Source organism: Pygoscelis adeliae, unplaced genomic scaffold (genome assembly GCF_000699105.1).
Source record: "Pygoscelis adeliae isolate BGI_AS28 unplaced genomic scaffold, ASM69910v1 Scaffold71, whole genome shotgun sequence".
NCBI lineage: Eukaryota > Metazoa > Chordata > Aves > Sphenisciformes > Spheniscidae > Pygoscelis > Pygoscelis adeliae.
The window spans coordinates 855,418-881,102 of record NW_008824356.1 but is presented as its reverse complement, the minus strand read 5'-3'; the positions used below and the strand labels follow the sequence as shown (position 1 = coordinate 881,102).

The window sequence follows — 25,685 nt, the reverse complement described above, 5'->3', positions numbered from 1 at the left end:
CCATCCTGCTGTGGGGGGTCAGGGAGTGAGCGAGTGGCTGTGTGGTGCTCAGTTACCGGCTGGGGTTGAACCACAATGATTGGTTCACTTGTTAGATAGATGACAATAAATTTTGCTTTCTGAGGAAAAAAACATGAATTGTAAGTCAGTTAAAATACCACTGCAATGAAGTGAAGGACAACTTGATGCTAATGAACGTGCTACAGCTCTGTTTTTCAGCAGTGTGATGGTTATGATGTTAATTGTGTAGTCAGCCCAATGGCAGCCGTTGTGAAAACACTGGTAATTATTACTAGTCATTTTTTAATCTTACTCATTACTGTTACTCAGTACTTATTTTTTACTATTACTCATTACTGGCAGTGAGTAACAGGGATCATTTCTTAGAAGAATAATGTCCTTTTTACTTCCCTGCTAGACTAGTCTTTGGTACAAAATTGAATCCACAGGTTTATTATCTTTATGCTTTATATCAGATTTAATGCAGAATTATTTTAATACTTGTGAAATTAGAAAAATATAAATAATTATTATTAAGTTATACAGCACTTTATTTTCTTCACTATGTAGTAGATGTAAAGGACCTAGATCCTCATCTAGATTATACACTAGATCCTCATCTGAGTGTCATGGTCAGAGAGCTCAGGTTGGTCTGATTTCTGTTTGAGCAGCACTTGTTCCTGGCAAAGACAAACTGCTAGAACAACAAGAGATCAAATGTGAGAAATCTTAAAAGAAAATAAATTTGTAAGTACATACTTGGTCTGTGTGGTGGTTTCCATTACTTGTGCTGATTTTCCTTGAAATGATGAGTCATAATTTAAAGGCTTAATTTTTTTAGTGAGAGATCAGTTAGGAGCCTGCTTTATTGCAGATTATCTTTCTTTTGCTTTTTTTTTTTAATGCAGACACAAAATATGCCATCGGGTGAAAGGAAGGGGAAAAGTAAAACTCATTAAGTTGCCATTACTGCTCATAGCTTTTCATTGTTGTGTATTAATTTTTGTCTTAGGCTTCTACGTGAAAGAAATGCAACAGTCTATGGACTGCTTCCCTCAGCTTGTAAAGCCTGTGGAGATTAGCTGTCTCAGAACAAACTTGATAAACAGAATAGATCTATTCTGAATTTCAGCTGGTTTTTTGGCTGTGTTATAACTTTGTCATGGGTGTTCTGTTGGTTCTTATATTTTAAAGCCAGTCGCTCAAGGCAGCTATTCAGATCTGTCTTCCCCTGGTTCAGTGCTACCCCCCCCTTTTTTTTTTTTTTTTTTTTTTTTTTGTTAAAGACGACTACATGTCCCTTTTTTCTCCCTGTGGTTTATCAGGAACTTTTGAAACTCAGTTGCTGTTGCCTTTTAATGCTTGATTCACCCTATATTCCTTTCCATTTACAGGGCAGCATTCCATCTAGTGCTTGTTCTAAGAGCTTTTCTGAGCTCTTTTCTGATAAGTCTTGAACAATCCTACTTGCCAAATTGGCAGTCGGCAAATGAAAAATTTTTCATCAGTAATAAGTAGGAACAACTTATGCCTTGTCCAATAAATCTTTGTGACAGTTTTGTAGCATAATATAAATGTAAAATACACTTACCTCATAGGAAAAAAGAGGGATTTTTGATTGATCTGCTCCTGTAGCACTGATGGGAAAGTAAATCTTGTAATTACTTCAGTTATCAGAAACAAAACCAAAAGGATGGTGTGTCATGCTAGCTAGAAAATTCAGATTTTTTTTTTATGACCCATGTATGCCTTTTCATTTTTGTTGATGGCATAGTATGTGTTTCATTCAATGAAATTTCACATTTATTTTTCCACATTTCTTTTTCAGATTGAAAAGGATCAAAGCATAACACCAGGGGAAAGGGACTTTCAAATGATTCAACATTTTTAGACATGGGTTTCATGTAAATATGGATGCATCTTTACATGCTTAGCTTGTACTTGCATCGATTTACTCGTGTGTGAGGATGTTCAAGAAATTGTAATACCCGCAACAACTGGCGTAACATTCAGTCTTTCATTGTGCTTGCTTAGCCCCCCACGTGGCTGTGCCATGCCTCTACTTAGAGCAGAATTGCACCCTTGTCTGGACTATATGTGTTTAGGTTTGATGTTTCCTTCTGCACGTAGAAATTGCCTAGTAACATCTTTTATGCATAACAAGGACATATTTACTATTAATCAAACCCAGTTCGTCCCCACATTCTGTGCTTGTGTTCTGTTTTGCATAGCCTTGTAAGCACCGTGCCTTTTGCGTTGTTCTCCAATCTGACTGCAAAACCAATATGCCGCAGTAAAGACTTGATTCCCTACATTCTCACCTTTCTTCTCACAAGGTTGTATGCCTGTGCTCTTTTTTATTATTATTTTTAAAGCTTTTAAGTATTTCTGGTGTGCAGGCTTACAACTCATTAAAGGGAGTCTCAGTAGGTGTTTGGGATACGTTTTTTTGATAGGATGGAGAGTATACCGTTTTGTATGCAGCTTCGTGGAACCAAGGTTTGCTTGTTGGCCAGCAGTGGAAAGATCAGGTCTGTGATTTTTTTGCTGGGTGGTTAGTTCTCAGTTTCTACAAAAATAAATCTTGCATCATAGAATGATAGAATGGTTTGGGTTGGAAGGGACCTCTAAAGGTCATCTAGTCCAACCCCCCTGCCGGGGGCAGGGACATCTTCAACTAGATCAGGTTGCTCAGAGCCCCGTCCAACCTCACCTTGAATGTTTCCAGGGATGGGGCATCCACCACCTCTCTGGGCAACCTGTGCCAGGGTTTCACCACCCTCAGCGTAAACAATTTCTTCCTTCTATCTAGGCTAAATCTACTCTCTATTAGTTTAAAGCCATTCCCCCTTGTCCTGTCGCAACAGGCCCTGCTAAAGAGTTTGCTGCCATCTTTTTTTATAAGCCCTTTGCCAGGGCTTTGTTAGCTCTTTGCCAGGCTGAACACTGGTTCCCCAGGCTGAAAGCAGTTTAGATTACTTTGAGATCTACATGGACTTTTAATTTGTTCTCAACATCATTCTTTTAAAGACTGATTGAAAACTGATTACTTCTAAAATAGCACGCAACCTGTATTTCATGTCCTGCCAGACTAAGTTCAAGTTGAACGAGGTTTAAAAGGAAATGTTTTCGCCCATTGATTCTAATATTAAAATTACATCTGGGAGCTAGGAGAATGGATTAATAATCCTCATGTCTTTTTGTATCCATAGTATTGTACAAGAATATTTCAGAACAGCTGAGTCACCTTTGCCAGCTCTGCTGGTTGTTGTTTTAGACATGAATGCTGTTGTATTGTTTATGACTTAATGATAAAGACATGGTCATTCATGATAGCATTCCAGATTAATAAATATTTTCCACCTATGCTTTTTTAGATATATTAAAGTAATGTAGGTCTGATGAAGGCACTGTAATTATCTTCGTAGAAAATACTTATGGTATTATGCTGTCTGAGCTTACTTTGTTGTTGTTGTTTTAGAATTAATCTGAGTTCAGAAATAAGAAAGGTGGTTTGAGTATTTAAATGAATCAAGCTGTATAGTGAATTTGATGGGTCTGCCCATTTCAAATGCAACATATAAACAGCTAATAATATTTATGGAGCTCCAGTTCAGTGCCTTTTGGTGAGCTATTAGCTAATAAAAATTGTCAGTATGCAAGACTTTGAAATTCTTGGGATTTTTTGTAGAACAGACACTTGTATTTCATGTGCTTTTTAAAAGTTCATTTTTGTGTTAACTCGTTTTCTAGAAAATCAAGCTCTTGACATCTTTTTTCCAAGAACCTGGAGCAGCAGAGACAGTTTTTACAATGAGGAGAAACTATCTGCTAGGTAAGTTAAGTGCCAATGTGTGACAACGGCCTGTGATCTTTTCAGTTGGGGAAAACAGCTATGAATTGTAATCCTCAGCTCTGTATGTAAGTTCAATCAGTTGCTGTGGTAGAACACGATTTAGATATACTAGACATTGGGACAGGCCTCGGGTGAGGTAAAAAGGAGGGTTTGTGACCTGTACATGTAATTTCCATGCTGAGCAGTGATGAAACTCTACTCAAATATTCAATGAAATACATAATCCTACTTTTTTTGGATGTTTCAAAAAATGTGAGGATAGAGTTAAGTTCTGTGAGTGTTCTAGGAGTGAGATAACTGGTAAATTGTAAACATCTATGTACCTAGGCAGATTAAATATATATAGGTATACTTAGGTATGTATATTTATCTCTGGTTGTCATTTTACAGTGTGGTGCCCTGTCAAGCTGCCTGGTATTTCAGGTAAATTTTAAGTGACAGTTCATTATAGTAAGTTAGATGTGACTAATTTCCTCTGTGAGTAAATTTTACATAAAAAATGTGTAGAAAGTAGTAAAGGTAACCTTCTGCTGTGCATTTGATGACAATCCGAGTACTGAATTATTTACCATTGCTTTGTATTGCCCATTTACTATTTGATGGATCATTTTACACTATAATATTGTTACTGCTTAGGAAAAAAACGTGTGTTCAGCAGTCTCAGTGACCTCTGGAAAGGATTTGTTTGGGACTTTGAAATACGGTTGACATTTTACCAGAATCTCCTTGATTATTTTTGTTTGCAAAGCCTACATAGCCTAAACTACAAAATATAATACTATATGGCATTTAAATCGTGGAAAAAAGTTATCATTAGAAGTAGTTTTCATCTCACTTTGCTTCTAGTTATGCCTATAGACAATGTGGAAATTCCCAAAATAGTCCAAGAGACATAAGTAAAATATAAATTCTTTTGAACTTTGAGTTTTTGAAACATCCTTTTTTCAGGTGTGGGGGTTTTTTTTTGAAAAAAGACAGCATTAGAGGTTTCTTCAGCAATGAAGTTCTGTTTTTTCTTTATGCCTTGCTTGGCACTGAGAATACATAAAGTGTTTGAAGAAGATGGTAGCATTTCTATTTGTGAATATAATTAACATGGGTTTGCTAGGTGTAGGTTACTGCTATTGCCACACTTAATTCTAGATTGCAAAAGTCATTATGTTTGGGGCCAGTTACTTTCAGGTATATATGTGATTAAGTACTAGTAAACCTCACCTCATGCAAAACAAGATGAAAAGAAAAATAGTAGCTCAGTGAGAACCCCTCTGATTTTTCTGAAGTATATTTAACTTTAATTCATATATTACATCAATACTGTTATCTCATTTCCAAAACCATTAAGTATTACCAAAGCCACCTAAATAAAACTACTGTTAATCTTTTTTTTTTTAATTTTAAGTTTTCCTTTGAAAGTTTAGTTTTAATAAGCCAAGCACAAATATAATATGATTGCTGACTCGCTAGTAATTTTTTTCTTTTTCTGTCTAGGTGTTTAAACTTCTGATTCAGTCACCACATATTAATGGGGAAGAAAACCTGATTGATTAACATAGTTCTGGTAGTTGGTTTTGTTTTGTTTTGTTTTTTTTCCCCACGGTGTTTGAGGAGAGATTTGAGGAAAATTTCAAGGAATGGAGTTAGCTCACAGTTTACTACTTAATGAAGACGCGTATAACCAGCTTGGTGAATTTCAAAAAGCAGAGTTCATTTTTGAATGGCTACAGTTTTTGGAAAAACTTTTACCAGTGACTAGCAGAGTAAGTATAATGAGGCTTGAGAAGAAAAGCATATTATAGAGCTATTTCTCTCTGTCTTTTTTATCATCTTGTTTAAAAACAAAGAGCAGTATTCAATTTCATTCGCTTCATGTCTTTTACGTACACACAATGAAAGTATGTTCGGTGTTAGCAGTAACTTTCTAAATGTTACAAGTTTTTGGTCACAGCCCTTCAAGTGACAGAGCCACTTGTCCAATGAAAGGAATTTGAGAAATAAGCATTAAGTGATCTTTTAATTTTATTTTTTTTAACTCAGATTATTCCTGCAAGGTTTTGCAACCCCATTATGAAGAATGGCAGTCATGCTTCCACCTAGCATGGCACAATTATTTGGTAGTTCTCTAGCAAGCAAGAATGTAACATCTTTCTCTTTGTTTTTTATTTTCCTAATCATGTTTCCAGCCAACTGTCCAACTGTTTGGTTCACTGTTTAGTGTATATTAAGTAGCATATGTGGATATTTAACAGTAAACCAACCTAGATAATGGTATTTAAGAGTTATGTTATTTGTGTTAAAATATCTAAATGAAATACAGTGCCAGGCTCTTAATTTTATTTTTTTTTAAAGAGCATTTAAAAAAATTGAGATAAGACTAAAATAGATTATTATTTTAAGGGAAGTTCTTTCCTTTCTAATGCTCAACTTCCTGAAACTCTGCTGAAGTTCTTCTTTACTACTTAAATGACTATATTTCTATGAATTATTTTATTTTAAAGCAGGCATAAAAGAAGTAAGAAATGGCAAATTTTTTTTAGCAAGATATGACTATTCAAGTGCCATAGAGAACATATTCCTGAAATGCTACTAGAATGAATTATGCTCTGAAAAATGTGATTTTTTTTTTTTTAAAGTAAGAATAAAATATTTGAGATGGCTTTTCTTTGAGTAGAAAGGTGCAATAAAATGTTCATTTTTAATTAAGAATGTCGGAGTATCATAATGGTACTAATGAAAAGTAAAGAGATTTAGCATTAATTATCTTTAACTAACTTCTAAATTTAACTGTTTACTGATTTTATTTCCAGGCTGATATAAGGGAAAACCAGAAGAAACTGGTTGAACAATTGACTTCTTTATTAAACAGTTCACCAGGACCTCCTACCAGACGGCTTGTTGCCAAGAATTTAGCTGTACTTTATAGCACTGGAGACACTTTTTCTGTTTACCAAACAATTGACAAATGCAATGAACTCATTCGGAGTAAAGATGATTCACCAAGTTATCTGCCTACGAAACTGTAAGTATTTTTTTTTTTAACCCTAAACTTCAAATCCAGTAATAACAAGAGCGACAGATTTACACGGTGAGAAGTTAATGCAGGAGAGGGTATGCTCCCTCATTTCTGCCCATTGTCCAGTAGAAGCTTTGTACCATATGACACACAGAATTTGGGAGCCTCCCTGATTTGTATCATTATTGTGGGGGTATCCAGCTGTAAAAAGTAATTTTTTCTTCGGTATTACACCTCTAAAATTTTTAGACTTGAGTATTAAGAAGAGAAACTGAATTCATCTGAAATCTGAAAGCAAATTCAAGTTGCTTCCTTCCCCTCTAGGTATTATAACAATTATATTTTAATTGTTTAATATAAGCTGCCTTCAGGGCAGAATTATGAGTGGTTAAGTAGTTGTGTAACCATTTATATACTCCTTTCTGTGTCTTTCCTGGAAAGTGTTGAGTAAGAAGTTCAGCTGCATGTTGTGGGGAAAAAAAAGTTGGGTCAGTACTTTACAACATGAATTGCCCTTGAAAGTTTAATAAGCTTAAAATATATTTTTGTTCCTTATTTAGAAGTTTCTTGTTATGATTCACATAAATATAACATAAAATCAATCACGTTAAATTGCTTTAAAATCACATTACTTTTGAAGCATTTAATGCAGAGGCAATTTGGTGGCTGATGGGAGTCAGCGTAGGTTGCATAAGCTAGAACAAAATTTGACCTGCCTATCTAGCTAGTATTTACTGGATCCACTGGAAAGAAATGCCTTGAGTGATTTGAAAGCTAAGCTAAATTAATTTATTTAGGAGTGTAGGAATGCTAAACTTGTTGCTATCATTCAGAACTATAATGACCATAGTCTGCTTTAAAGTATAGGGTAAAATGAGGCTGGTTCATGCTTTATGTTTTTGCTCAGTGAGGGGACAAAACCAGCTTGCAATACATATTGCCATATTGAAGAAACCATGCTTTACAGCAAGTCAAACAAGTGCTGCTTGTTAGATAAAAGGCGAAGGAAGCTTTTCATCAGTAACTTATTTAACATTAGTAAAAGAAAAAAAAATGTTTCCCTGACATGATGCATCTGAGTTCACTACCACAGGATAGATAATAAAACAAAGAATGTGGTAGTATTAGATACTGTATGTGTGCAGCAGGAACCAAAAGGGCAGAAGACAATTGGTGATCTCCAGCCAGACAATTGAAAATCAGGACAGAGAGAATACCAGCAATGGATAACAGAGTTACGAGGGGACAGGTGTTTGAAAAACAAGGAGAAGGTAATATACTGCTGAATAGAGCAGTAAAACAGAGAAGTACAACTCCAGGTACAAAACACACAGTTACTGTGTATGTTTCTTGATCCAACTGGGAAACTGGATATAGTTAGTTAGAACAACTGAAATGTTTGTAACTAAACGCCTAAAGCCTAGCCAACAGAACAGAGAAATGTGAACTGTTACTGCAGGATGTGAAACCAAATCTTAAGGTGCAGAAATATTATGAATAACCTTCATTCCTGAAACAATGCACATCTTTCACCATAGTGAAGAAAATTAAAGATAAAGGTAGAGATAGTAAAACATCATTGTGCGTTAATGATACAGTAGACAAGGCAGAGCAGAATCTGTCTTCCTCCTTTGCTTCACATGCTCATCCTGTTTCTGACAACCCAAGTGAAGTTTCCTGAAAATAGATTTTTGCAAGGAGTCAGTTGTATTTTCCAGTATCATAATATTTTTTGTTTCCCTCCTGTTCCAATTGACCTCTTGTGCAGTCTTTTGAGTTAAGAGTAAGTTTGCTATAAAGGGTCTTAGTCCTGCAAAGTACATTACTGCTATACTACTGGCTCCTCAACAGTGAGATGCATTAATGTTATAGGTGAGCTGTACTATGAGACAGAGCTCTGTGGGTCTTCCTTGCTTTGGCTGCAAGATGCCGCACTGGATGAAGGGGGATGATGTTGGCATAGCAAGGAGGGATGATGGAGTCCATTGGCAGTAAGGCAGAAATGGCAAAGACAGACAGAAATGGCAGATATCCAGACTCAGAAGGCAGAGAAGTAGCTGGGGGAGAAAGAGAGAGGTGGCAGTGTTCAGAATCCTGTTGGGTATGTAAGCAGTAGTGAGGAGAGGAAATAAGAGATGAAGTGGAGAAAAAGGTAGCAGTAAAATATGGTTTACTTAAAAAAAGATTTGGAAAAGGGATTTCTTATAGTACTGACACTGAGACAACAAGCTACAGGAAAAATAATTGGGACTACAGAACTCTTTATTGAGTAAAATCTTTCATCTTGCACTGCAAGTATATGGAATAGTTGGTGTTCAGTGAAGAAAGACTGCTTTTTTTCTTTTTTTATTTTTTTAAAATCTTGATTAAAGTGTTGTCTTTGTTTGCCATCTGTCCTTATTTAGCATACATGCCCATGTTGTCTGGTAGCAACACTTGGCCATCATTGTTAACAATATGTTGATTCATCTGGAAACGTCTTTAAATAAAGTTTCCAGTGAATTGTTCTCTTATCTCGTAAATTATAATTTTTCTTGTTTCATATAGGTGGAAGATGGAAATGTTTTAGGCAAGCATTTTAAAAAGAACCTTAGTTAGGTGCTCATCTCCTACTAAAATTGAGTGTGATGTGAATGCTATATCAGATCAGATAAACAGGTCATGTAGTGTGAATACAGATTATTACTTTACTTTAAATTACGAAGTTTTTAAAATACCCACTAGCATTTTGAAAGCATTTGGCTGGCACAAACTTTCATAGCTGATCTCAGTGCTATGTTACCACATTTAAGTATCTTAGTTCTGCATTTTTGCTGTTACCTCTCCAAGTACAATTGTTAAGGCAAAATTTGAGAGAAAAAAACTTAAATGTATCTTATAGAGAGAGTCATATATCAAAATGGAGGTGTGCTGCCAGAGAGGAAAAAACACAGGTAGAGAGGCTTTTCCCTGCAAAACTCCTCTAAATGTGCAGGCTTTCTTGGAAACTTCTGGCTGTTGCTCATGATTCGACAGATACAGTGACTCAATAGTTAATACAGTTTGGACTTAGTGAAGAAACATTTCTGGAAAAAAAATAGACAACTAAAGTCATGATACAGTCCTAGAAGGCAGTCAGAAGAGCTTCCTGGGTCCTATGCTTTGAACTTTTATAGAAACTTAAATCTTGATGTGCAGAAGGAGCTGGATTCTCATCTTCAGTTGACTAGATGTAACTCATCAACAAATATTGCCACTTTGTTGCTAGAAATCACTGTTCAACTCTGATTGACTCTTTTATATGACACTTAAGCACATGGCAGTACAGCCAACCCTGTAAGAGTGTTTGCAGGTTATACCGTCATGTAATAAGGTAGTTCTGGCTTGGTTTTTTTTCATATATGTTTGTTAAATATTCCTCCTTTGGATTATGATGTGAAATATATATTATTTAATCTTGAAGCTAATTAAAGAGAGTATCTGTGACCATCAGATGATCAATTTTGTAGCAAGATGGTGCAATTGTAATTTTATGTCCAGCCGCACCATGAACAAAATTAAAATCCAAACTGTTGGTGTGTACTCAGTTGGATGAAAGCAATAATGAAAAATGTTGCTTTAATGAAAACAGGATTTTGGTATGATAAGAGATAAAGAATATCAGTTTTGTTTTTCTTGCTGTGCTTTGTCATTTAGGGAATTACTGTTAATATTAAATACATTTTTCTAATTAAGAATGTGTTCAGTATGAGATTTTAAAATTCTTTATGTGAAACTTGAATTCAGTTGGGGAATAAGTATAATGTTGTTTTCTTGAAGGAGGTGCTGAGCAGCGTCACTGCATATTTAAGTAGGTCTGGCCAAAGAGCTGAAAGCTGATTAAATATATAATTTCTTTTTTCCTTGTATTCATAAAATTAATTGGTTTAGTTATAGATCTGTCAATACAAAACCAAAGTATTTTCCTTAATTAATTATTCAAAGGAAAACACTCTTTAATTAAGCAACTTTTTCTTTATTTCTCCCCCCCCCCTAATATTTAGGAATTTTTACTTCTGCTAAAGGAGATGCCGATGAGCACACAGAGTCCAGTTGCCAGGTATTTCACCTGGAAACTAAATTCAGAATCTGTGTGCTCTGAAAAGGACATGGGCTTATAGTTTTATTTCCTTCAAGGTGTTGCCTTATTATGTATTGTTCTACATAAATGCCGGAATTTTAATTACTAGACCATTTGCAGTCTGCTGTTGACCATCGAGTTGTAAATACTGTCCCTGGCTACTTCTAGCAGCATCTGCCATAGCACAGTGCCATAGACTACATAATGCAGGGCATGCTTAGTTAGAAATTAATGTTAAGGTTTAAAGGTGGATATGAAAATTGTATTCCTGTCATAAAATTTATTGGAAGATTGTATTACCTGAATTCTTGTATTATCCAAGTTATTTTCCAAACCCTTGTGTCCACATTTCTACTAGAGTGTGAGTATGTGCCACACACAGATTTTTTTTTTTTTTTTCTTTTGATAATCCACTTACATTTTTGGGACATTCTATTTAGTTATTTTGTTGTTTGCCCATTGATTATGTTAGTTGTCTTAACCTCTTTCATCTATTACTGCATCCATTTTCACGCGTCTTTGGATTTGCTTTTGTTTTAGTGCTGCGGTGGTATGCTTGGGCTATTTATACAAAAAATTGGGAAGAATTTTGGGAAACAGTTTTACTGACACCGTTGGGAATGTGCTTAAAGCAATGAAGAATGCAGAGGTATTGGAACAGCATGTTTAGAAAATGATTGGAAAAGTAATAGGATGTTTACTGTTGGTAGCTGGACCAATGAATAGGAGAAAGTGCATGATACCAAAATATGAAAAAATTGTGGAAAGCCGTAGGATAAAAATCAATGTCTAAATTCCAAAGAATTACTGGAGACTTAATGGATTATGACTATAAAAGGATGGATCATAGCTATTCTCAAGCTAATTTCATGAAAGAACTTGATAAACTAGAAAATTTATTTGCCTTATTAATGAGAACATTTTGCTCCAGCTTGTACTTTGTATTTTGTTTTAAACTGCTATTGAGTACTTTCCAGTAGAACATAGAATTACTATTTTCACTTGCTTACAGCGTTACAGAGCAAGTTATCTGCTTTAACTCACTTCTGCATAAAAAGATCTCTAAAAGTCTGAAGGACCCAAACCATTGTTTACCTATTTCAGTAGTCGGCATTTTGTATTTCCAAGGAGCTCAGGGTTACAGGACTTTAACATTTCTCTTTTTCGTTTTTCAGTCTCAAGGTCGTTATGAAATCATGCTTAGTTTGCAAAATATATTAAATGGTTTAGGAGCTGCTGCTATCCCCTGTCATAGGGATATTTACAAAGCTGCCCGATCATGTTTGACAGATCGATCCATGGCAGTCCGCTGTGCTGCTGCAAAGGTAAAGTGCTCTAATAGCTGTTTTTATTAAGTAAGCTCCCTAAATAAAATTCTATTTTAATAGATGATGAACACAGCAGTAAATACATTGTTTGCTTATCTTTATTTCTTTGATATTGCCTTGGCAGCAAAAATTAAAGTCATTTTAGTATGAAGCAACCTGCTTATTTTGTTAGGGAGAACTTTGTGTGTTATGTAGCAAGATAAAATTTGTACCGAGTGCTTTTCCACATCAAAACATTTTTATTTCCCTTTTTTGTCTAGTGTCTTCTTGAACTTCAGAACGAAGCAGTATTTATGTGGAGTACGGACCTGGATAGTGTTGTGACCTTGTGTTTTAAATCCTTTGAAAGTTCCAATTATGATGTACGATTAGCAGTTTCGAAACTTTTAGGCACAGTATTAGCTAGAGCTCTAACGTCTAAACAGACAACAGGTAAAGTTATGTACTTTGTTTGCTGATTCCTCACCTGTAAAAATCTGTCAGATAATCAGAAACTCTCAAGTTCTGTTGAAGCCCAAAGGAAAGTCACAATGTAAACTCCATCTGGCTGTGCATATCTCTGGTTTCATCTTTTTTGTACCATTTTTCTTGTGAAGTGCTGTGGTTTTTGTTGTGTTAACCCATATATATATATATATACTTATAAAGTCACGAACAAGGAAAAATATTTGATAGAACTAGTTGGCTCTGTTACAAGATTGTTATCGTATGGAGAGAAATTAGTAGCCTCAAGAATTTAAAGGCAAGATTAATTTTAACAGGGTAGAAAATACTAAGATTTGAGGGAGTGTCTCTTTGTCAAACTTAAGAGTTAAGGATATCTTTTCAAGCTGTTTTTCCACAATCATCAATACCACATCTGGATTGTCTAGCAGTACAAATGTGATCTGAGGCAGAAATAAGCATGTAGTTTTGTTCACTCAACAGAGTATGTAACAGTTTTTGCTGTCAGACAGTACTTGATCCAACTGATGCATCCTGGCACAAAGTTAACATCTCAAATCTCTGGTGTCATTCAGACTGGGCATTTTTCAGTCCAATCTTAGGAGTCCAAAGCTAAATATTTAGCTGTAATCTAAACAAAATACAACAGGATGCTGCGTAAGTGTCATTCAGACTGTTTGTTCTGCTTTTAATGGCATCAGAGAAGACCTTCAGTGCAATAAGCAGCAAATGACAAAATTACATGTCTTTAAGCCCAACTGCCATTCAAAATTCTTGAGGCTTTTTTGCATTGGAGACTCTGAAGTCTTGATTTATAAAGTATTTTTCTAAGAATCTCTTTGGAGACAATTATTGTGTTACAGAAAACAATCAACACTTATCTTTTCCCATTCAAAGTTAAAAAAAAAATACTCTGACCTCTTTATAAACTCAGTAGTTCTTTTTAATCTTTGTAAGCAATGTAGTTATATAATCTTACCTTAGCACTTCAGAAATACAAGAAGCTCATCAGCCATTTGGTTGGTTATTTTTAGTGGGGGAGCACTAGGTTAAAAACAAGTTAGAGCAAAGTGAGACAGAAGCTAGGTGGGGGCTAGAAGGGGCTGAGGGAGAAGTGGAGGGAGCAATGCATGAAGAATTGTGTAGTCCTGAAGTTTCTGCTTTGTATCTGATAACTTGCTGATGTTGGGTTGTTTTTTTATTTTTTTGGACATGACTATCTTAAATCCTCTCACTTCTTTTCCCAATACAATACTTCAAAGACAATGAAAAATGCAGTGAAAATTTTAGGTCACTTAGTTTGCACGCTATGCAGTCATTGTGCTATGTTTGCATACACATGTCCCAGCACATATTTTAAATGAACTTTCTATCAAGAAATAAAACCACAGAATAGGATCTATGGGTAAATAATTTTCCTAGAAGATTGTAAACTTATTCTATTATTCTCATTATTTTGGAGAGCTAATTTAATACTAAGGTGAGATGCTTTTGTTTCTAAGAGACCCTGTTGCTGTGCCCTTATCTGGCTAAGCATATGTCCTGGTTTTGGCTGGGATAGAGTTAATTTTCTTCCTTGTAGCTGGTACAGTGCTGTGTTTTGGATTTAGCATGAGAATAATATTGATAACACACTGACTGATGTTTTAGTTGTTGCTAAGCAGTGCTTACACTAGTCAAGGACTTTTCAGCTTCCCATGCTCTACCAACTGAGAAGGCTGGGGGTGCACAAGAAGCCGGGAGGGGGCACAGCCAGGACAGCTGACCCAAACTGGCCAAAGGGATATTCCATACCATGTGACATCATGCTCAGTACATGAACTGGGGGAAAGTTGGCCGGGGGGGACCACTGCTGGGGGACTGGCTGGGCATCGGTCAGTGGGTGGTGAGCAATTTTTTTCATTTGCAACACTTGTCTTTCTTGGGTTTTATTTCTCTCTCTTTTTGTTATTTTCATTTTCATTACAATTTATATTTTTATTATCATTATTATTATTATTATTTATTTTATTTCAATTATTAAAGTCTTCCGATTCTCTCCCCCATCCTGCTGTAGGGGGTCAGGGAGTGAGCGAGTGGCTGTGTGGTGTTTAGTTGCCAGCTGGGCTTAAACCATGACAGCATAGCAGAATGGTAATCCGCCCTGTCTGGAGTTCGGAATAGACGGTTGTCTTTGGCGGTAAGCTGGAATGAGTTAGAGTCAGGGCTTTCATGAAGCTTTGGGTGGTAGGAGTAGGTTGTGCAGACCTTTTTGCAAAGGGAGCTTAGATGAGACGCTAAATACTGAGGGAGGGTAAATATATGTATATATATTAGGTGATGGCCTAAATTATTTAAAGATAGCTGAAGCAGAAAAACTTGAGAAATATTGTGCTTCACTGGAGCACTGAGTCCTAAAATGTCTTAGTTTCTGTTGTGAAATTATGCTCAAACAGTATTTGGATTTGGTTGTGCTACTGAATTTGTGCAAATCGTTTTTTCTAAAACGATTAGAGTTGAAACTTTTCTTCTAAAATGTAACAGGTTTTACAGAGCTATTCCTCTAAAGATTTACATCTATTCTTAGCATCCACCAGGCATAACTTCCGCAGAATCTCTTTGGAAGAAGTGATGGAGCTATTGGGAACTGGGTTTCTCCGTGGAAGTTGTGGATTTCTACGAGCCAGTGGCGATATGTTGAAAGGGACCAGTTCGGTCAGCAGAGATGTTAGAATTGGAGTCACCCAGGTTTGGATTACGTTATTTATGATTTTCTGAGATTGCTAAACATTGCTATAATAACTGTTTTGCTCTCCATGTATCTCTGATTTCATCCTTTTTTGAATCTGTGATGAAATACATGTAATTTAAAATAAGGATTTACATCTTGAGTTATGCTAGAAAGAAAATAAAAAAGATTTCTGGTGTTGCTTATTGTTTACCTGATATTTAATTTTGAAATATTCAAACTATGTATTACTTGTGAAAGCTTCACGTGATATGAATTTGAAGTGATATAAATAAGTACTTTTCTCAAATTTTTAATTTAAAACTTAATACCTTATGTCTAAAAATAAAAGGGGGAAGTTAAAAGAATTCTTTGAACTTGGAATAGTTTCCTTCTATATGGGGACATTCTCAGTCCCATTCTGAAAGAATGGTTCTGCTTTGAGTAAGTGCGTGAAAAATAAAAAAACATAATTTAGTGGAAAAAAACAAGCATCTGTTTTGTTGTGTTCCAGGATGCTCACGTAGAGGATAGAATCTTGTTAACTGAGCAGAACTGAAGTCAGACCGTATAGTGCATGCTGGTAAAAACAGTATAAATTTTTCAGATAATATCAGATTGGCTTCTTCCTGTACATGGTATCTTAAACGGCATTTACATGCTAAGACCTAGATATTCAAATGTTAAACCTGTGAATCAAGACTAAAGGACATGGTGAACATTTACATATCAAAGAGCTGTGATTATTTTAATATGTTACAGTCCCCACAGCTATTTTATACGTCCCCTTTGCCAGTAAGGGAATTTTTCAGTGCATTTCAACTTCTGTAGTGCAAAAAATCTGTAAATTAGCTTGACTTACTGATAGAAGCTGCCAGACTTCCACTGAAACAGCTAGAAGGTGCTCACAAATTGTCTTCTATGCTCAGATCATGCTGGGTGGAAGCATTAACTTGTGGCAGAGAGGCTGAAAAGCTGAAACAATAATACCTTGACAGCTATTTGCCTTGAAAATGCGTGCCAGACTCCTAGGGTGTTCTGTATACATGGTGTTTTTATTAGTTTTCCAGGAATAGATATTTCAGTTCAGTGTTTTGACTATTTGTACTGGGTTTTGGAGGCTGTCTCCTTTTCATGCATTTCTATGTTAACACAATAGTACCTGTGCTAGATGGTACACTCTAACTGTACCACAGCAGTTAAAATAGTGCAATGTTTCTATAAGAAAAACTTGAGAAATTGTGCGTGTATCAGTGCCTGTAAGTAGAAAATGCTTGCAGTTATAAAATGTATTAATTATTATGTGAATTGCAGCTTATTATAAATTAAAAAATAAGAAAAACACTGAAGATGACTTCTTACATATGGCAGAAGAATTTATATTTGTTCAAGACACAGCCAGGTTCAAGATGTAGCCATTTATAACTCTACTGTTCAAGATGTAGCAGTATAACTCTTCACAAGTCTATTTATCCTGTTAAAGTCCTCAGTTTTCAAATCTGTAAAATAGGGGTAATGTATTGGTACATTATGAAGCCTAAGTAGTATTTTTCAAGAGCTATTAGATGCTGACAGGATCTAGTAGTACAGTTTCTCTGTCTACAGTACTTCACTTTCTTTTACATGAATAATTTAGTTGTTAATATTAGACACGAGACAAAGTAGGTATGAGGCAAATATAGAAGTTTGTTGATAAGGGTAGTATTTGTGAACTTATGAGGAATTTTGTGTGTTCATTTGCATATTCTTATTTTTTATATTCCCTTTTCTTGATGGTAGCACATCCTTTCATTTAAAAAAAAAAAAAATCTAACACAGGCACATGCAAGAAATTTGTGAGGGAGCATAGTATGTGGCAAAATAAATGGTCTTGCGGTGATTAGATTTGTAAAGTGACTCTGCATTCTTCTCTTTGCTGTGACAAACATAGTCTTTTTATGGTACCTCCATTGCAAGGCAAACAATTAAAATTCATTGAGATGAAGAGCAGTGCTTGGGGGCTGCAAATATTCCTTAATTCAAAGGCTATAATAAAAAAAATTCTCTCAGGGTTATGGGTTATAGTTTTGAAACATAGTAGTTCTTGAAATGCATTCATACATTAAATTTGGGTTCCATGTGCAGAATGCTAAATAGCTGGAAGCTGTTGTTCAGTGAGACCAAACCCAATGTTTTACATAACAAGTGCCTGTGCAGGATAAACTGCCATTTCTCACACTCTGCAATGAAATAACATGGGCAAGCAGCTTGAATTAACTTACAGTCAAAGCAGGCTGCAATATTGCTTGTATAGTTTTGATAGTAATTTAAATGATTTAAATAGATCCAAAAAACCTGAAGCTACCTGAAGTGAGAATATATGTGATTTATGGATGCGTAAATGTATAAATAATCTCAGTTTCATGACGTTCTAGTTGTGGCAATGTGCAGAGATAAAAAAAATTATGTGAGATAGCTGGCAGTGGTTTTCCAGATGATTTTGCTCTAAAATATGGCTTCTTTTCAAATCTCTTCCAGGCGTATGTGGTATTTGTCTCTACATTAGGAGCACAATGGCTTGAAAGGAACTTCTCTGCCTTCCTTTCCCATATTCTAGATCTCGTGTCTCAGTCTCATCCTAAGGCTATTCAGAGTCAGATGGATGCTATCGGCTGTCGCTGCTGTGTTTCATTTATCCTTCGAGCTACAGTAGGAGGCCTTCTTGGGGAAAAAGCTCAAATTGCAGCTGCCAAGGAGATTTGTCAGGCCATCTGGAAACTGAAGAAAGTTATGGGTATGGGTCTAACAAGATTATCCATTTGAGCCTCTGTTTTTCCTTTTTTAAGTGATTGTCCAACTTCCTAATCCAGAGACTGCAGAAATAGAATATATAGTGCTGATTTATTAACATAATAATGTAGAGAGCTTTTGATGGACTGCTTTGTTTTTAACTTGGGCTGCGTTTTTGCTTCTGTGTGTCTGTGTGCATGTGTGTACCCACACAAGTGTAAACACCTTTTTTAACACGTCTTCCTTGGCAAATATAATTTTAACCAATTACAAATATAATAAAATAATAAATATATGCAGTAATAAAATATAGATAGTATTGTAAAATAAGTTAAATTGGCGGTTAATATAGGTCTAGCGAGATTCTGCCTTCCTGTTCAGAGCAGCTGACACTACTGATGGTTCAAAAAAGAAGCATATGTTCCTAATTGACAAAATGAGCATTTCTCCTGGAGAAAACAGATCTCTTGCATGATAAAGTCTTGTACACAGCTTCCAAAAAAAGCTGCTGATCTCCCACCATCGTCCTTGTAGGGGAAAAGAAAGAGAATGCTGGGTATAACCAGTCATCCCCTGGCATACAGCTGCATATTGTATCCTAGTTAAATATCTAAATGTTAATGTCTAAACTGACATAATCACTTGTGTCTCAAAAGATGAACTTTCAAAAAACTCCAGATTTTTCCCTCCCTCTTTATTCCCCACCCCCACTGTCTTGCTCGCTTGTTCTCGCACTATTTCACTCTTTCTTTCCCTTTCTTTTTTCCTACTATGTAGTAAAATCTGGCAAATTATATCAAAGCATGTCCTCTTCAAGTCACTTTTGGTGAGGCTGAGAATAGCATGCTTCTTACTAGCCACTTGTTCCCCATCACTTAAAGATAAGCAATTTGATAGTTTCCATTTTACCTACCCTCCTGCCCTCACAGACATTACTACACTATCCAATTGAGTAATAGAAATGTGCTTGTCTCAGTAAAGGTAAACCTTTATGAAAACAGTTTGGTAAATAGTATAAATGGTAATCATAAAAGCTCATTTGGTAATATAAACAACTTATAGCAAAATCCTTTTTCCGATCTGTTTGTTTCATTTTGGTGATGATTTCATGGGGATCTTCCTATATTGTGTTATCAGATGCTGCAATGAGTGAAAGTAACTTGGAAACAAGAATTAGTACAACAAATGTAACGGCAAGTCAGCATGTGCTTGTGTGTGCACTTCAGGAACTCGGAAGTCTCATCCATGGCTTAGGAACTACAGCAGCACCATTACTACAAGACTCCAGTACAGGTACAAGCCCTGAATTATTTTGTGAACCAGAGTACAAAATATATTCCTTCGTTTGCTGTGATCTTCCTTGATTTCCTATGGCTAGACTGTCAATTCTTTCAAATCTCTTGGGATCCTTTGTCTGGCATTGACTATAGCAACCTTTCTTCTGGTGTGCAGTCTCCTCACCTGGACCTCCTTAGTTCTTCTATCCTTTTCTGTTTTCTTCCACTAAACTAAAAAAAAGAAAAAAGGGGAAGGGGGGAAGTTGGCTACCTTACATGCTGTAGGAAATCTTCAGATGTTGCCCAAAGAGTTCTGTATCTTCTCCGGCCTGTATGTTAATGAAAAAAAAAAAATCACTATCAAATTTAACTCCATTAAGGGTTCATAATGTTGTGTTCCAACACTTCATAATGTTTATAGTAAAACAGTTTGATTGAGCTGGGTATTTTCATCTACCTTTATTGTTTTCATTTAGCTGCAGGGAGAATTTTTTTTTTTCTGGATGGGTTCAAGTGTACATCTGTTTCCACTGCATGGATTTCTGCTTCCTTGAGAACACTTAACAGATATTTTCTATGCATGTTGGTGAATAACTGCATAATATGTTAGGTTTTCTTCATATTGTTACTTTTCATTCAGGGTAACTTTTTTTGAAAAGTATTGAAGTATTTAAATTTGATAAGAAATATTTCACAATAAAAATCAATCGTACTTTTTAAAGAGAAGTACAGAAGCTGGATTGCGGTATGTTCACCAGTCCTCTGTATACGTTTTTTGCTTGTTTGACAATCTTCTTGCCTGTTTCTTAAGTATGTTTATGCATTTTATTTTTCAGGAGTTCTGGAAGCAGTAATTTCTGTCATTATTCATCCCAGCATTTCAGTTAGACTAACAGCAGCTTGGTGTTTACGCTGTATTGCAGTAGCATTGCCCTCCTATGTGTCCCTACTGTTGGATCGTTGCATTGAACGTCTTAGTGCATTGAAATCCTCCCCAGAAGCAGTAACTGGCTACAGTTTTGCTGTTGCTTCTTTGCTGGGTGCAGTAAAACACAGTCCTTTAGGAATTCCACATGGAAAAGGGAAGGTATGGTCTGAATACTTTACTTATAGGCAGTTCTTTGATGTTTTTGCAGTAGTATTTGCATGTATTCTTTATGACATGATCACATAACCCAGCAGACTGATGAGATATTTTCTTTCCTCAAGAAGGGGATTTTGAAGCATACTATAACTCAGATAAGTTTTTTTTCTCACATGTGTCAGGATTGTGAATTTCTCAGGAAATGTCACTAATGACTATTAACCACTCATACTGCTACCTTTTTCTAATGGAGAGGTTTGTTAGGGGAGAAGTTTGTTTGTTGTTTTGGGACAGAGGTCAATTCTGTGGAGCTGTAAGGACTTAAATTCAACAGTCTAAGAAAAGGTTTATCTGGAGAAAACATTTTGTGAGTAGAGTTACGTTTTCCAGAATTTCAAACTAAATTCTTTACAGCAAGATCAAACTTTCTGCAATTCTGGCCCAGTTTGACATTGGCTTAAATTAGACAGCAGTGTTAATGGTGAGAAAAGGCTAGTCTGGAGTACATACAGCTGAAATGTATCAGACTCTGCCAAAGGAAAAGATCTTTCTTTTATAAAAAAATAATTAGAAGTATACATACAGATCTATTGCATGCTGTGATGTTAGAAATAAGCTTCCTGGAAGGAAACTCATTCAACCACAGATTAAGCCAAATTAATATTTCCTAGGCCCATCAATGACTCTCCAGTGTACAGTTTAGTCAGTGCTTATACCAATAACAGCAATTATGTATTATCTCGAAAATCTTTGGTTGAGTCCAACAAAATCTTTAATCAGGTCCAACAGATACACACTTTCATTTTATTTTACAGAATTTAACAGAAACCAATTTCTTGCATTAACATAGTCTAAGATGCTTGTACCAATCTCTCCACTAGCGCAGATAGGATATACTGTGCCCTGAAGTTTTAGGGATATGCAGATGTAGAAATACAGACCAGGAGAAGAAGCTGTTTCCATCTCAATGCGAACTTTATCCATGGAATTACTCACAGTTGGAAAACCATGGTGCAACACAAATATCAGCAGTACATGCTAATTCTCTGCCTAATGTGGAAACTTGCATTCTCAGTTCTGAAAATATCTGTTTTGGAGCCAGTGGACATTGGAGAAGAAGTGGCACACTTTCATACAAGGATTGTGGGTTTTTTTCTTGTTATTACAGCACTGTAAGATGAAAGGAATGCTTTAGTACGTTAGGAAAAATGTCCCTTGCAGTGATTCCACCCAACCCTTTCAGCATTGTTGAATACTGACTGTTCCACACCACTCCTTAACAGACATTGCTAGCTACAGTTCTCAACATTCAAAATCCCAACTGCTGATGAAACAATTTATAAATGTAAAAAAAAAAAAAGCCTGTTTTTCTTGGCTTTTAAAAACTTTTCCTCATGATTACTGAAAGACCATGGGGAGAGAACAAAATGAGTATCGTTTGCCCAGTTATATAGATAAGAAGTGCCATTCAACTACTATACACCTAAGCCGAGCTAAAGTTTCTATTTAACAGAGAAACTTAATTCTTCATAAAGATTTCTTTTAGAGGAATAGAAAAGGATTAAAGAGGGTCAGAAGGAGGTATGGGAGGGCACAGAAAAGTGTGGGAGAAACACTGTATTCTGTACTAAGCTGGCAGGGGGGAGAACAGAGGAGTTGACAAAAGCCCTTTTCCATTCTCTCCTAGGAACACTGCCAGATTCCAGACTAGCTCCTCTTCTGAGGAACTGAAAGAGACCAGTGTTAAATAGAGCAGTTTTGAAAAGGAAATATCAAACGTAGGCAGTAGTGACCTGGACAGAAGCTGTTTTATATTAATGCATTTTCCTTTGAAAGAGTGGTTAGAGTTGCAGGTGGAACCTATTCAAGAGAACGAAATAATTAGTGGGTGTGTATATATTTAGCATTCTGTATTAGTGCTTATACTTCAGTTCAAAAAAGTCCTTCAAAAATAAGACATTTCTCCTAGTACATAGAGAGAAAAATTGCCAGAAATCATTAAATGAAATCCTTTCTAGGATGCTTGTTTATCAGGTAATTTAAGTATAGCTTAGTAAGCTGTTAGTAATTTTTAATAATATAATTTCACAAGGGTGCCATTTTAATTTTAGAATAAAATATTTTAAATCTATCAAGAATCTGTGAAAATAAATGTCTTCATTTGCAACCGTCTGATAGCAGTATGGAATTGGGGAAACTAATATTTTCAGACTGTTAATATTTCATTAAGTTTTGGAAGTGTACAAATTTCAAACTTTCATGAAGCTAACTTTCATGTGCAAACTTTCATGAAGTTTTATAATTTTTCAAATAAATTATAGAAGGATGCTGTCTATACTGTCCAAATAAATTATAGTGTGCAAAAAAAATTATAGAAGGATACTTGCTATACTGAGGCTTTTAATGATATTATTGATAATGACGCTTCTTTCTTGTAATACTAATTGACAAGCAGTTTGTTTTGGCAATGAGACATAATGCAAGATGTAAGAAAGACTTTTTGGTATATGTTAAACAGAATTGAAACAAACCGTTTGCAGAATACTTTTTGAAGCTGTAGCCATACTGTAGTAATTGTCCATGGACACACTGTGTGTTCCCCCATGTAAATTCCAGCTAGCTCAGGCTTTGGTAACAAGCACAGATTGTCACCTTGCATTTAGCACATAATAGTAGACACACGCAATTATTGTGGAGAAACTAAGATAGGATTAATTCTAACCGTACCATACCATTCTAACTTGTTTGTTTAGTCATATCATTTGTTGATTAAAAACTGTCAGAGAGAATGATAGATCGTATTCTAAAACAGGGATAAAAAGATCGTTGCCCCTTTCACCACTTCTTCTGAGCTCTAATTCATAGGTCTCATGCTATCCTTTTTCTACCTAGTGGCATAAACAGAATACGAGAACACTTCTATCCTTGCCACACGTATTCCTGTGAGAATTATCAGCTCTCATTTTACTGCTGATAAAAGAAGGGGACAAAGCAGCAAAGTAACTTACCTAGTACCCCACAGGAACTGTTGAAGCTGTCCCAGACTAGCACCGAGTTGGTCACTGCAACTTCATGAGCCTGAGTTTCTTGCTACAGTGTGAGAAGAAGATAGTATTCTATTTGGGAACACTGAAATAGGATTAAGTATCACAGCAAGTAGTATTGAAAAATCGTTTGGTAGTTACTAAGATGCTGATGCTCTGTTTTTCTCTTTAACTTTGAAGGTAATCATGACAGTAGCAGAGGATTTGTTGTGTTCTGCTTCTCAGAACAGTCGCATTTCACTGCAGCGAACCCAGGCTGGATGGCTGTTGATAGCGGCCCTCATGACATTAGGTGGTAGCTTTCTACAATTTTTCTTAAACTAAACTAAGCTGTTCTGTGTTCTTTCTCTGACTTAGTTCTTTTGATGTTTCATTTAATTTAGCACTGCAAAATAATTCTTAAAAAACAATGTAAATTGGAATCTTTAGAAAAACGTTCTAAAATAAAAATGTCATTTCTTCCAAATTTGCTATTAGTTCATTGGGAGCAATGTCTGAAAAACAGTGACTGGGTGAGACTGCTATTAATTAAATGTAGAAGATAAATTTCAAAGTCAATCTAACCAAATGTCTTTGCGGTCATAAAGAATTACACTGATATTTTTTTCAGATCTATCCCAGAACAGAATGAGCTAATAATTTGTATTTCCCTCTTGTCAGGCATTTGAAATCTTACAGAACTTTCTGATACTTATTAGTGGTCAGATTATTGATTGCAATCACTAAATTACTCATGAAGAATGTATTTTACCTGTTTTGTTCATATTTTTAAGGCACCTTTCATGTTTTCAGCTATTGCTTCTGCCCAATAGCTCCCAGTTTTTTCTTAGATTACGGGAAACACACCTTGTAGATTAACCTACAACAAATGTTTGCTTTTCTGAACATCACTATTGCTTATTACATCTCTTTTATGCTGGTGATCCACAGGGTCTGTACTTAGTAAAACAGAGATTATAGTTGGCTTGGTGACATACTTGTAAATGTGTCAGTGGGTATGTAGTTACGTATGAAAATGGAGTACCAAGACAGTAAATGTTTGAGAAATGATATATGAGGCGGCTGGGAAAGTAGCATAAAGTTTTTTCACAGCTGTAATGATTTTGTGAACATAGATAAAAGAAACAAAGAGAAAATTTTAATTTTATTAATCCTTACACTGGCATGACTACTGTCAACGCTTACAGGCCCTGCAGTTGTCCAACACCATCTGCCACGAATGCTGTTACTGTGGAAGTGCATCTTTCCATCATCTCCTAAAGACCTAGAAACAGAGAAGACACGGGGAGATTCATTTACCTGGCAAGTAACACTGGAAGGTCGTGCTGGTGCTCTCTGTGGTAAGCGGGATTTATTGTGTATTTCTCTGCATGTTTATAGTTTGGCTGTTTGTTTGTTTTTCCTTCTGAAAGAACAACAATACTTCATACTGATTCTTTTCAATGGATGGTAAAGGATGTATTCACGCCCCAACATACATGCTTGTATATATGTATATTTACCTATATGCCTATATCTATATATACGTGTTTCATTTTTGTAAAAAACAAACAAACAAAAAAATCCAAGAGCGTTTTTCCTCGTTCTTCTAATCAGTTGATTTCCAAGCAGTAAATGATGTCAGGAAGGTTGCTTCTCTTCTCTTGTTTAACATACGTATCACTGTAATGAATGAGGACCCAAACCAGGGTATGTTCTGTTGTTTATACAGTCTATTTTATTTGGTAAATAGCAGTTCTGTTTCCTAATAGCTGACTTACTGTAAGCAAAATAGATTTGGTGAGTCAGTCAGACACATTTGTGAGAGTGGAAACACTCAGGTAAAAATTACAATAAGGAGGTTGCAGTTCTCAGCCAGTAGAGAGTACTATGTATTTGTCTGCTGTCTGGTAGGTTGCATTTTTTCATCATGAAATATTGTGAATTTTGGTTTCCAAGAGATTACTCCAGTGACCTTTAAATACTTAATGTATTTCAGTGATGTGTTCTAGAGTACTAAAGGGTCCTTTGCATTGCAGAAATGTGAACCCTAGTATAGTGATCACCCCTCTCTCTCACTATTAAAAT

At 35.7% G+C, this 25,685-nt stretch overlaps 1 protein-coding gene across 1 annotated transcript in view; it reads left to right on the top strand.

Moving 5' to 3' along the window:
- Positions 1-3,797: 3,797 nt before the first annotated feature.
- The window catches only part of HEATR5A (HEAT repeat containing 5A), a 59,905-nt gene continuing 38,017 nt past the window's right edge, over positions 3,798-25,685 (top strand). Inside the window, exons 1-13 of the mRNA XM_009319359.1 lie at positions 3,798-3,835; positions 4,247-4,279; positions 5,345-5,613; positions 6,661-6,872; positions 11,506-11,614; positions 12,141-12,290; positions 12,554-12,725; positions 15,304-15,464; positions 17,962-18,217; positions 19,351-19,506; positions 20,327-20,577; positions 23,799-23,910; positions 24,806-24,958. Coding sequence (XP_009317634.1) covers positions 5,488-5,613; positions 6,661-6,872; positions 11,506-11,614; positions 12,141-12,290; positions 12,554-12,725; positions 15,304-15,464; positions 17,962-18,217; positions 19,351-19,506; positions 20,327-20,577; positions 23,799-23,910; positions 24,806-24,958 — 1,858 coding nt within the window. The 5' untranslated portion in view covers positions 3,798-3,835; positions 4,247-4,279; positions 5,345-5,487. The remainder of the gene's footprint in view (positions 3,836-4,246; positions 4,280-5,344; positions 5,614-6,660; positions 6,873-11,505; positions 11,615-12,140; positions 12,291-12,553; positions 12,726-15,303; positions 15,465-17,961; positions 18,218-19,350; positions 19,507-20,326; positions 20,578-23,798; positions 23,911-24,805; positions 24,959-25,685) is intronic.